This window comes from Lissotriton helveticus, chromosome 3_1 (assembly GCF_964261635.1).
Source record: "Lissotriton helveticus chromosome 3_1, aLisHel1.1, whole genome shotgun sequence".
In the NCBI taxonomy this organism is placed as follows: Eukaryota; Metazoa; Chordata; class Amphibia; order Caudata; family Salamandridae; genus Lissotriton; species Lissotriton helveticus.
The window spans coordinates 1,846,082,788-1,846,096,912 of NC_136061.1; the positions used below are offsets into that span (position 1 = coordinate 1,846,082,788).

At 42.7% G+C, this 14,125-nt stretch overlaps 1 protein-coding gene across 1 annotated transcript in view; it reads right to left on the minus strand.

The window, feature by feature from the left end:
- LOC144823891 (mucin-2-like) overlaps positions 1 to 14,125 on the minus strand; it is a 209,393-nt gene that overhangs the window by 74,977 nt on the left and 120,291 nt on the right. The window contains exons 34-35 of the mRNA XM_078682784.1: positions 1,826 to 2,281; positions 1,126 to 1,155 (exon numbers count right to left, since the gene is read on the minus strand). Coding sequence (XP_078538910.1) covers positions 1,126 to 1,155; positions 1,826 to 2,281 — 486 coding nt within the window. The remainder of the gene's footprint in view (positions 1 to 1,125; positions 1,156 to 1,825; positions 2,282 to 14,125) is intronic.

Here is a 14,125-nt window from a genome sequence, read left to right on the forward strand (position 1 = left end):
GTTAAATGTTGACTATCGCCTTTAAAGAGATAATGATTCCTGCATGCATCACAAATGGAGCTCTGTGCTTGAAAGCAGTTGTTTATTTTATGACAAAATTGAACTTGTTAACTTTGATAAGGCTTCAGTTCGCAGCATGCAAGTATTATTCACAGTGGAGCAGTTGAGGCATTGAACATTGGTATGGGCTACCCACAAGCTACCTGAACACATGCACCACTTATTTTATGACAAATGGTGCAAATATATCCAGTCTTTATTACATGATCAAATATAAGCCATTTGATGTTAAGTTAGGGACATGCTGGAGTTGTTCCTGGTGTCCACCAGAGACAATTTGAATTGTAATCCATCAAGGAACATGACTGGAAAGGCTGCTGAGAATTCTTTACCACCATCAAAATCTGAGAAATATCACTGAAGAAGTGTTTTCCCTGATCATACATATTATTATAACACAAAGACTAGAACCATAGTCAGATTGTTCATTATTGCATGCTGTGCAGAAGGATCGCCTGGGTTGAAGTGACTGTGTCTAGGGGAAAGGCAGCTGAGTATCACACTAAACCTCAACGGTGTCAGACAACTAATCAGTGACTAACAAGCGGTTAAGAACACAGTGAATTTAGTCAATGGAGCCCTGCATTCACGCCACGTGGCATCATGCAGAATACCAGAAAAGTGGTGTTAGGAACAAGGCAGAAGAATAGCTACCTTTATGCATTTAAAAAAAACTGCTTTGATACTTAAAGACATCTTATCTTGCACAATTACATCCTACAGAATCTTACATGCAGGTGCCTTGGATAATATGGAACACATGTTCTCCTACACTACAACATACTACAGGAATTAGTAGGAGGCAACCTTACACACAAAAGGGCACATTCTCCTCCACACCAACCTCTAACAGGACCTTGCAGAAGCCTGATTTAGAAATGCAATGGATGCTGATGTCCCACTGTCATAAATTACTGAAATGCCAGGAGTCTGCATCAGATAGCTTCGGAAACACTGTTTCCAATATTTAGATTGTATCAAGGCCCAGAAGCATGCAGGGCTATTAAACAGCTTAATATGATCAACGAAGAAACACATGTGAAAGTTTCCTAAATTCACACTTACTTGTAGATGTGAGAGTGGTGCTTGTTGGTCCTTCAACAAAAAGGAGAGAAATCAAAAATATTAGTCACCACTTCAGGAGGAGTTGTTAGAGAGTAGAAGTAAAGTGGTACAGAAATGTAAGTGTCCAAGTCCAGACATTAGTTTGAATGCCCATTGCCCTCACTTTCACAATATGGTTATACGCTTCCATATACGCAAGTGGTACTCTTATTTATTCTCTTTGTTCTGATTTTGTCCTCTTCCTTCTCTCTTGCTTTACTTTGACCGTGAACACTAAAGTCTCTCACCCTCCTATTAGCAGTGAATAAAACTCATATCGCAGCTACCCCAATCAAATCCTCTTTTATAGTACTGAACACATTTTCTCCTCTTTTCTCTGCTATCTTAAAGCCTATATCGGATTTTTCCCAAACTTTTTTTCAAAACATGCCCTATATTCGTTGCTTCATTCACCCCTCCATATCTCTATTATGTGACCTTGTCATGGAACACTCTACTCAGCTTTCTAGTCGTTTAGTGCCCTTACCCTTCATCTCAATAGAACATAACCTACAGATGATAAATGGAGCTTGAGGATTCTTGCTGTTATAAAACAATTTAAAACTAAAATTGGCACTATGGGACTGGATATAATAAACAAATGCAATAAAGTGCCAGTTGACACCCTGGCTAATGTGATAACCATGTTTACTATACGTACCAGTTGTTGTAGTTGGTGTAGTGGTGGTGGTCTTCGGTGTAGTTGTAGTTGGTGTAGTGGTGGTAGTCTTCGGTGTGGTTGTCATTGTTGTTGTAGTTGTGGATGGTGTTGTTGTAGGGCTAATGGTCGTAGGAGTTGTAGGACAGATCTCCTTACAGCAGTACACACTGACTTCATAATTGTAACACACGGGGATGATGCTGGGTCCTACTGTCTGCTCACTGTTCTTGCAGGTAAGCCCTTTGGAGACGTCACAGTGCACTTTTTGACCCAGTTGGTGGATTGGGATGTCTGGGAAATTTGGAGAGCGGCATGATATGTTCAGCGGGTGTTCACAGACTTCATAGCCTTCATCCCTGATCTTGTCATACGTCTCGAAGTCTCCGCCGTCTGGCCCGTATTCTGGGTAGCTCACATCAAACCACGGAGTCCAGAAACACACCACAGGACACGACGCTGTAAATCAAGGACAACACCAATGACTGAGAGGACACAAAACACAGATCCATTTATTTTAACTGTCAGGAGCCTTCTATTATTGGCATCATAATGATTGCAGAATAAACATGCATTTGTGAACTGCGTATCGTTGGTTCAGTAAGAAGATTATTGTTCTTTATTTTTCCCGTTCCATGTTATCAGCACAGTAAGGACACCAAAGGTCTTTCTTAACCCTACACTTTGTTATTCCAGTTGTTATTATATCCCAAGTCTGGTCATTATTCACTGCCTGTCCTTACTACCATCCATGAACAAAGTTTCCTCTGAGCAGCACTGACCAGCCAGTTTCAGAAACATGAAGGACAGATGGACACTCATATCCTATCTAACCTCTTGAAGCAGGTGTATGTTTAAATATGTAATAGGGTGGGTAAATGTGGCCTTGTGCTGCATAACAATGCATTCTCATTTTCCAAATAAACACGTACTGTATAGCAAATAATCCCTTGATACTGTGGTCAGTCACTATGCACATGAATCATGTACTGAATCTTTACAAGATATAGATTAAGAAATACTATTTTACACTGGGTGAAATTTCCTTTCCTTGTAGGATTTTAGGTCGAGCCAGGGAAGTGCATGCGCTGCTCTGCGAGGCATGCTGTATTCGAATATGGATTTGAAGCTCTGCCCACTCCCCGCTCATATTTTTCATTGGCTTGTGCCATTACCCTTTGGAGATGCTGGCTTCTGATTTGTTAATAGGCTTGTTAGTCCCTCCTTAGTACCGCCTTGTCTTCATTTGTAACCTCCCATGAGGACTGGCCCTTTTACGTCAGTTGTTACACGGTATGTATTATTTAGTCTGTAAGCACTATTTTCTTTAACGAGTTTCTCCTACTGCACGCATGACATACTTTCCTGCAACTTTCGACACACCATCCGCACTCTCACTTTCCAAGCAGCCCAGGACAATGGCAGCCGAGGTCTCGCATTTACAAGAGTTTTCACTATTGGCCTTGTAAATAACAATGCCTTATTTATGTGTTCAAAGTAAAAAGAGATAAATAAAAGGTGTTGTCATTCACAATGCCAATAGCTTAAACTCTCACAAGACCTGTTGTATTGCAGATGCTTGTTTGTCTTATGCCAAGTACAACTGAACATCTGCTCATGTGACAAATGTAATCACATGTTCGCGTTCCTCATAAACAGTTTAACAAATAACCAGGTAAAAAGATCTCTTTCTGCTTTTATGTCCAAATGAGAAACTTTTTCACAGCAAGAGATCCATTTCAGAATGGGAAAACATGACGCAGAAAGCATATTAATAGATTAAGAAACAAGCATGTGCAATGCAACAGGTCTCGCATTTATGCAAGTTTAACGTCTTGGCATTGTAAATGACAATGCCTTTTATTTATGTTTTGGTTTTTGAAACATAAATATAACGTATTGTCATTTGCAATGCCAATAGCTTAAACTTGCGTAAATGTGAGACCTATTGCATTGCAAATGCTTGTTTTAATAAGACGCTAACTGTACCTAGTGTAAACCTTTTAATAGGTTTATATTAAAGGGACACAATCCAGATTATATCAATTAAAGCCTATACTGCAGAGAAGGCTTGCTGCTTCTTCAGTTGCCTCTCCTATCACCCCACATAACTGGTGATCTTTCTTCTCCCTTTTGAATCCACCGGAAGTTAACAGTTCAGAAACATAGGTTATTTTTATAAAAAGTCTGGGAACTGTTTTGATCAAACTAATAAAGTTTGGGGACTTTGTTCCCCTGTTCCTCTGCCCACTTGGACTTCTGGCTACCTGTCAATACAGTAAAATATTACGATATAATAAGGTAAAGCACTTCTGCATCCTAAACAAAAACACTTTGAAGAGAGTTTTCAATATTTTATAGACTATTCTAAGAGGTCCGCTTGCGCACAGGGTCCGAAAGGCAAGCCAGACCCCTGGCTCGCCACCCCTGTTGCACATTTCTCCTCCTGTGGTAAATAGGGGCAGAGGGTGTGGTGTTACTGCCAAAGGTACCGACTTTGGAACTGGAGGAACCAGGTTCCAGTCTCGGCGTCGATTTAACATATTATGATTGTGGGCAAACCATTCAAACTCTCAAAAAAGAATCAGACTTTGTGTCATGCAATTGGTGCTGGTGAAAAGGGCCCTCCAGTGCCCTTGGGCTGAGTTCACGCTGACAAAAATACTGCAAATAAATAATAAACGAAAAAGAACGAGGCCAATAAGAGGGGTATTGGGAAGAAGTACAAGAATTTATGAGAGAACATTAAAACACCTAAAGGCCAGAGATGACCTTGGTGCTGGGGAACCAGGTTCGAGTCTCAGCGTCGGCTCAACAGCCTGTGATTCGGGGCAAATCACTTAGGGGCAGATTTATGAAGGCCTTGCGCCGCCGGTGCGTCATTTTTAACATGGGAAAAAGTGACGCACCGGCGGCGCAAGGCCTTCATAAATCTGCCCCTTAATCTCCCCGTGCCTAACAAAAAACAATGTGTCCTTGTGTAACGTAACTGGTGCTCATGTAAAGCGCTCCAATGCCACCGGGTTGAGTTCACGCTATATAAAACTGCACACAAAAAAATAATATTTCCCTCTCACCCAGTCTTTTTCGCCAGGTTGCATGTCCCTGCAGTGTTTGTAGGGGCCTCGAGTAAATGTTCAGGACATAAGCAGCTATCTCAGTAAAAGCAGCGCCCTCCCATTTCCATCCAGGCCGACCTGCGCTTTCTTCAGCCAGACATTTCACCTCATGTGGGCTGAGGAGGTTTGTTTTACAAACCAGCGGCTTCTGTGAAAGTATGTCTCCTTAATTGTCAAGCTGGTCTTCCCGGGTTCCTTGCGACCCACTCTTGCCCCCGCTTCAGACATCAAACAACGGCCCTGCAGCACAAGCCCCATTCAGATGCAAATGTCACCTCATCATCAAAGAAAAGGGAAGCCAGGAATGAGGTGGGTCCCAGAATGGCATCCAGTGATCCTCTGGGGAGATCCCAGGGCTGAGGCCTGGCCCCACCCCGGGCCCCATGTTGACCTGTCTAAAGCACTTTCTCCAGAGGAAACCACGACGTGCCCGAGCTGGAGTGAAACAAGTGACATCGTCATCACTGACCTGGTCTATACGGTCCATACTGGCCTGTCTCCTGCAGGGCGCTGGGGGCTCAAGAGAGACACACGTGGCTTCCTGGGTTACTGCCATCACACAAATTCTCCCGCCAAATCTGGCCACTACCTTCGGTGGACTTTTGAGCAATTATAAAAAAAAAAACACACACATTGGCAAGCAAATAGGTGTGGTGCTGGCACCAACCTTTTAGAATTGTCAGAGTTTGTTTTATGTTGTCATAGCATTTCAAAACGTTATTGTTGAGAAAGCTGTCGGCCTGCCTCAATCTAAAACAAGCATTTAAAATGCAATAGAACTTGCATTTACGCAAGACCTATTGCATTGCAAACAGGCATGTGGGCGGGCGAGAAGGCACAAACAACAGTAGTTTGGGGTCGAGAAGGCACGTACTGTGGGAGGGGGATAAGACACAGGAAGAAAATAGTGCTTACAATTTAAATAAAACGTACTGTGCTACACTCGAAGTAAAGGGGGCCAGTAGCCATGGAAGGATACAAATGATGGCATGGCCATCATAAGGAGGGACTAACAAGCCTCAAACCAATCGGAAGGCAGGATTTAGGAACAACAAAGACACAAGCCAATGAAAAAAGTGGGCGGAGAGTGGGCAGAGCTTGCACAGAGCTTCCACTCCATACTGAATACTGCATGCCTCGCAAAGCGAGCAGGGCGTGCGCACAGCCGCTATAGGCTCAACCTACAATGTAGGGGATCAGTTTGGTTTTTCATATTGAGTTTTGGCAAGACTTTTACGGAGTGTGTAGTTGTCTTATCGTTATAGGTCAATTAGAAGGCTTTTGCATACAAAAGGACATGTCGCCAGATGTAATATCAATAAATGCATCACTTTTTCCATAACATTCACGAAAGATTTAACACCTTAGGAGCTAGTAAACAAACCTCCCCAGTGCTGCGCTGTCCATTATCCAGTGCTGAACTGGACGTCCAGCGGTCGCACGCAGCACTGGGGAGGTAGTGCCCGTGACGACCGTTGGCCGACGGCAGCACCTAAAGGGTTAAAAGAGTGCCTATGGTTAACTTTATTGGCACAGACTAAGAGGGTTGCTGAGAGATTATGGAACGCAAGACATATACCACAAATAAAGAAGCTCTGGTCCAACCAATTCATTGGCTTTCCACTTCATTTGGGGGTGAAGAACAGCCATGGGGGTCATTTAAACTTTGTTGGAGAGGCAGTACTTCCATAAACTTTTCGCTAATCTGCTCTTTTTAGCGGCTGGGAATTAGCCGAACTCACACCAGTGAAAACCTATCTGTCTTCCAGCATAAACCCTTGACATGGAGACCCATCTCCCGCATGGCAGCCTGGTCAGAGTGTCACTTATGGAGGGGCAACCGTCACTTCTTTTCAGGACTCAGAACTGTAAAATCGGTTCACACACACAACACACACAGAAAGAAAACTCATATCAGGGCTATTGATTTTTTTATTGTTTAAAAAAAATCTTCAGCTTTGGAAGTCCGTTTTCAGAAAATAAAAAAATTCCCAAGCAGGCACATGAAGCTTGGCACCTGCAAAATATTTTTGCTTTTCAAGACAGCAATGTAAATAAAGGCAGAGGGGAAAAAACAATGATCCATACCCATTAGTAGAAAACTCACAGTGTTTCAGGGTCATTGCTTTCTTGATTTTCAAGAGCAATTGTTTTTTTTGGTTATTTTTCAAACTTGCTGGAAAAAAATGCAGGTGCACCTGCCACATTTTTATTTAATCGATAAGCGCTCCCATCGCGACAGCAGGAGAACCTGTTTTCGAAAATGCGCCAGCCAAGCAAGCAAGGGTTTCTAGATATGGCAGGCAGTGGGATATCTCTTGTCCTGGAAAGTAGATGAACTCCCTGCCAGATTCAAAGAGACCCCCCTAGTCCATTTACTTTCCAGATAGTTTTAAAAAAAAGAAGAGACTAACCACCAGATAACTAATTTGACACTAGTCCTTCGATGACACATATTTGCTTTCCTCCTTCTTGCACTAGCTTCACTCTAGCCTGGTCTAATCTAATTTAGGAGAAGGCCTATGCATTCTGAATTAACAGTGGATGAAGCACAGCGTCCATATCCACAACCAGCTTGAATACACTCTGCAGTCCCACTGAGCTACTTTACTCAGGAAGCATTGTATTTGCACTCCTGGTCTGAGCTCCTATTATTTTCTGTTTCTGTTTTATCTTACATAGGTTTACTATTCTAGAAGATTTGTCCTTGATTTGGTTCAGATTCTAGTTCCAGCCATCAAACACTAAGAATTTTCATCCAGAAAGCACTACAATGACATATTGCGCGCATTTTATACACCAATAACACCACAAACCTTTAAATGAGATGCCCTTCTCGCCAATTACATTTAAAAGTCGTAGGCCTCCATTAAGAGTGTCCGGAAGAGAGGAGCCAAGCTAGCAACCAAGATGGCCGCGTAGGCTCCCGGCTCCGCCGACCTCTGACTCCCGTCGGAATATCCTGTCATTAATCCTGTTCTTGCGCCCAGCCACCGTGTGTGTGAACCTGCCGTGAGATTAAAGGTTCTATCCTGAGACTTCTACCTGTTCGGCTGACGTAGATATGTCGAGTGGAAGTTTGCGGCCTAGATCTGCCCAGAAGCCGGGGTCTTGAGTACTGGCCCATCCGGGTTTCAGTTCAACAACATCGGCTGTGGTGGTGTGATTGGGTCCGGTCTACCGGAGTGGGGAAAAAATTCTTCTCGCTTTCTCTGATTGATGTGGATGACGTTTGGCTGCCTTGGTGTTAGTCGGAGGAGGGGTGACAGCCTAACGGTTGCAGCTGTGGACGGGGATCCTGCCCGGCGACCCGGTAAAGGGCCCGCTGGTGTTCGCTGGGTCGGGGTCTCCGCCTGCGTTGACGTACCTGGGATATCATCGGTACAACTGATAAGTCTCCCTCTGCAGTCGACCGTTCCGACTCGCCAGTCCCCCCCTGAGAGGTCGAAATTGATGGGGAAAGCAATCATGACTGTTACCGATCACAGAATAGTGGAACGGACCGAGAGTGACCTGTCGCTACAGACTGTGTTGGAAGCCATTGAATCAATTCATGTGTACGTCGAAGGCCGCATTCTGGTGATGGTGGCGCACTTGTCTGAGATGATACGAATTGGACCGGACCCTACTCCACTACAAGAAACGGTGACAACCGAGACACCCAAGATGGCCACTCTGATGGAGGAAGTAGAACCCGTACTGTGTGAGGTGTCGGAGCCCTTGACCTGTGTTTTGGACAATGAGAACAAACTCGATGCCACCATTGGATTGTTAAGCCTACGATCTTTGCCGACTATGGAAGGACTAATTGATGTTCCCACTCCAGAGACTTTTGATGAGAACTGTTATCGGAATTGAACTGCGTCACTCCCCTGTACATCGGAGCTGCTAAGATGGCGGTTGAATCAACGCTGGGAGTTCATAACGAGGAAGGGAGTCTCTGAATCTGACAGGGTTCACAGCACTTTCGTTCTTCTGCTTTGTCTTGCATTGCGTTTTATTACATTTTCTTCGTACTCGGGTCGTCCTGTGGAACAGGTGGTTTGTCTGGAGGGGCCTCAGGCGTCTGATCGGAAGGGGCAAGGATGAGTTTGAAAGACTGGGTTTGACTTAAGTATGATGGGCACGGGATCTTTTAATCTTATGCTTTAGGAAGGCTGGCGGTGTTTGAAGTTTCCCTTATTGAGATACATATTTGTTGTCTGATAGATTTCTTGACTTCAATCTTGGGATTCATGTTCTGGCGGGGGTGAGGGGCGACCGGGAGCCCGTACGAATATGACCTCCTCCACTTCTTTGCTCTACTTCGGTAGATTTCTTGTTTTAGAACCTAGTTAGTTGGGGCGACAGGCACGCTGCTACTGGGGGTTAGGCGATAGCCGTTTGCAGGGGTGCAGGGTGGGGGGATGGGTTTATTGTTTTCTTTTTGTTATCGCCTATATAATTTTTCTTTTTTCATTTTTTTCTTAGTCTTTCCTTTATTCGTAATATTGTCGAACATTCGGACTCTGATCCTTCACTTCTAGTGTCAGGTTGCCATGATTCTCCTGATGTTTGATTCATGGGTGGGAGGGTTTTGAGGATCCGCTTCTAAACTGTTTAGCGAATATATTGATGACAATTTTAATTTTGTACTTGATAGCACGGACCTCTTGAAGAATTTTACTGTTCCATGTCTATCCTGTTTTTGTACCAATTCACCCTGTTATCATTGGATGTATACATGGCACCGGATATGTCTGTTTATTTTTTGCTTTAAAACAATAAAAAGCTTTATAAAAAAAAAAAGAGTGTCCTGAAGAGGTGGTTGCTATTTATCTCACTTATTAAAAGCGATACTCCAGGGCTTGGAATTTGGAGCTTTGTGCACCAAAACCCACATGTCTCAGCATTTTTCACGCTTTTTCTCATCTAGAGGAAAATATCAAACGTCTGATCTTTATAGCAAACACTAATCATCCAGTGTAACAAATCTGGCCCCACTTTTAATTTCGGTCCCTGTGGAAATAGCAATCATAATTTAAGGAGGCAGGCGTGGTGAAGCTCCTAAAGGGGCCGTCCAGTACAGAGGAATAAAAGTTCTTCTTGCCCAGTTCTGCATCTCTAACAATCGCCAACAATATGCAGTATAGAATGCTGCTTGATTCCATTGTGTGATGTATTCTGACATTCAAGGTATTAGTAACAATCCCATAGAATACAGAGTAACCTGGTTTGATTGCGCTGTACTTTCTATAGACGCATTGTAGTAATTTCTCGAAGTATTTCCAAAGTAGGTGACATTTTGCAGACACTTCTGTTGAAAACCTCAATTGTTCACGTATCCGTGGGATATGAATTACAGAGGATAGACATTTTTTTTCTTTCTATTTATACATGCTTTTACTGGACGACCTGGAATTGTTTTTACACAAGGAGCTTAACAAACATGCAAACTGTGCAAGAACCTATCATTGTATTTTGCATCAATTTTATCATCCCAGTAATCCAAGATCCAACTTTTTCATCTTCACTTTCTTTTTACTAAATAATACGCTATAAGGCATATTTTCCCGAAAATGTGAAATGCAGCTTGTGTTTAATCCAAAAGCATAATCTTTTTTAAATGGGTGCCTTTGAATTTCGAAAACTATAAACTAATATGTAATCTTTTCTTGTTGTTTATCACCAGTAATTGATTTCTATCTGGCTTCTTTTTTTGAGCTGGTTTTATATTTTACTATCCGCCCACTTCTTGAGGTCCCCATAACTCTCTTCAGTGTGTGCTTTGCTCAAAATATTATTATATTATTATCAGTGTGTCACATATATAGCATTCCCAGTGGTATACCTTAGGGCCGAATGTACAAAAATGAAGAATTCCAATTTCCAAATTGCAATTTTACTCATTTGCAATTAACAAATCACAATTCCTAATGTAAGAAACCTATATATTTTTAAAAAGGCGAGCCCTGGGTGGGTCACAAATCATCATACTTCATGAATATATTACTGAGATAGTCCACAGTATATGACCCATTAGGAAGGCTAGCCATCACAGGGATGGTGGCCTGCTACAGTGAGCAGACTTCCATGCCTGCAATTACTTTTAAAACCATTTAAAAAATAAGAAAATATTAGAGGAAACAGGATGCATTTCAAGAAATAAGATGACGCATTCTAGTTTCGTTTTTTAAGAGTATTGAGTGGTCCACATTCAAAGAATATTTGTTTCAACATTCTGAAAGGGGAAGGGGTTCCTAGGGTCGGCATGTGGTTACCACCTCCTTTGAGGTGTCAGTGGAATACAAATGTAATGCAATCATAAATCAGTTGCAGAGCAATCATTCATACCACTATTGATTCTGTATTTGAAGGGATGCCCTAAACACACCTCCTCCAAATACCGAATCAGTAAGCCAAGATGGTTTTTGTGGCAAGTCAAATACATCATGTATTTGGACATTGAACTCTGCAATGGTCGGATGTACGTTAGTACAACGCGATCTTTTAGATCGCGGTACTTTACAACGCTACCTTTACAACGCAAGTCGTTACAACGACTTGCATTGCTGTGCATGGATTGTGGATTATTATAATTTTATATTCTATCACCAGCCCACGTAACAGTAGGGAAGATGTTGGAATATAAAATTACAATATTCCTTATACAACAGTGCCATTCAGCGCAAGTCGAAGTAACGACTTGTGTTGTAATGGCACCGTCGTAAAGGTACTGCGGTGTAAACACCGCGTTGTAAACGATGTTCCCCGCAATGATCTATTCAAATCAATAGCTGGATTTAAGCTGTCAGCATGGTCACCCAAATATTTCTCATTGTGGGATACACTGGCAACCGGAAAATATATTGGTGAGACCGCTAGATAATTTCAGGCTAGTATGCGTCCTGTGTGCCTCTCACAAGACTTTAACTCATCCATTGTTATAATTACCTCAAATTTCCCATGGTCCAGCAAGAAATCCAGAATAAGTCTTAAAAAGCTTAAGATTAACTTTGTAGGGCTGTAACTTGCCGAATTGGTTTAACTACCAAACTGCCTTCTTAGCTGCTCAGAGAACATGTTGGGAACATGTTGCCTTGAAATGGATCCTCTCAAAGCTGTGACTTTGCTTGGCATAGAACAGCAAATTAGTCTTCCCTTCTCATTAATAGCAAACTTGACTATGTCCCAGAATTCTTTTATGCACTCCAATAAGATTTTTAAAGATATGACTGCAGCTCTACTAACACTAGTACATCTTAGTTCATTTGTTTGATATAAGAAAAACTTCAGTTTACAGAATCTGCCAGACTTGGTCTGTACTGGGCAAACAAATGTATGTCTGTTGTAGCAGATCTCTTTACAGAGTCTGAACCTTTGCGACACTCCAAGTGAAACACAATGTCACTAATTTAGATTGTTATGACTTTTTAAGAATCAATATATTTTGCAAAACCAAGGGAATTCAAGCAATCTAGAAGGGACCTTGGGTGCGAATATTTATAAAGGAAGTCTGACTTCGGTCCTGCGTTGTCATGGTTCCACTTACCCTTAGTACACATGTCCTAAGACATGTGCTAATTCCCCCTTGTGAAAACCCACCCCTGTCCCGTGCTCCACGCACGCTTCTAGTCAGTGTGATTTGGTGTTTACATATACTTCTTCTGCAATGCATGTTTACCACCTTCTTAAGGTTTTGCTAACCATGCCTTTACTTTTGCCTTTTGCTTGCCTTGTGTGGTTATTGAGGTTAAGAGCGCTTTGTATTTGGAATTGTGACCTTCGCGTATGGCTTCGTGAGAGACAATGCCCCCGCGAAGGTCTCACTGATCTCTCCTCGCATCCCTACACGCTACCATTCGGTGCGCGCTAGAGCTAGGACTGCATGCAGCGTCCCCGCGCACGTTCACAGAGCGTGACTGGGAGCGGCTGGGTGCGGTCCGGTATTTAAACCGCACCCAGCCTTCTGGAAGGCGCTTTGCCTCGGATTTCCCTCGGAGAAGGTCGCGTCTGATGGAGGTGCTCACCTGAAGGAGTAATCAATCCTGGCAGGACTCCACGGCTGTGCTTCTTATTTCCTGGAGCTTGAAACCTCAACAACAGAGTTCAAAAGCTAAGTACATTTTCTTGATTTAAGGCGCCCTTCGCAAGAAAGGACTTCAGAATTTTTGGAACAATACTTTGTGAAAGCCTTCGCAAAGAAAGAGACTTTGGACATTTTTGCCTATGTATATTTGAGAACTGATTGACATTATTTGCCTATGTATAATTGAGAACTGATTGACATTATTTGCCTATGTTTATTTGAGAACTATCGCCAATCATTTACGAGTGTTGAGTTGTGAAGAGATTTACCTAGAACTTTCAGATTTTATTTGAAATAGTGTGTTTGAAGAAAGACACATAGGATTTGGTGTGTTTTGTTTTATGCTTCTTTTATAGCACTAATAACAGATCTAGAAACCCGAGACCAAGAAGCAAAAGGTTAATGCCAAGTAAGTCTTAGGAAGAGATAGAAAGAATGCAAAGGGCCTCTTAAAGAATAGTGAATTAATCCTTTCTTTCTTTGTGTGAACTTCCAGATGAACAAGTTGACATCACACCTGTAAAAGAACTATCCTAAAGGACGTCTGACGACTTCATCACAACTACCCTACATCCCTACAAGACATACTGGGCGAAGGCCGACAACTTGCTGATTGCAGGTAGGGGGACCTCAGAAAAGCATCACTTGATTTTGGGGGCTCTACTAAAATAGAGATTGTAGTGGAGGGTCTAGGAATAGTTTAGGAACATTGACTCTTAAGACTAAATACTAAAGTCTTGGTGCTTGTTGCCTCGCAGGTCGACAGCAAGATCCACAGTCTTCTCCTCAACGCCCGGTACCGGCCCTCCTCCCTGAATTCTAGTTTAAACCTTGCTGTGCATATTTAAGTCAGTAAGTTTTAGTTAGTGATTAGGGAAGTTGGCCCCTTGCGTCCCTGCGAAATCATCCACGTCTTCCTGGAGAACATCAGTCAAGACAAGGTAAGGGACGACGTGGTTAGCTTTGACAGAAGGCAAAGCCCACGAAGATAATTCCGCCCGGACGCAATGGATCACGTTAACATGCAGGATTTGGCAGCAGTTTTAGAAGCTATTAGGCAGGATAACGTAGCCTTACGTAGGGATTTATCCTCTCTTCAGAACTCTATTCAACAAC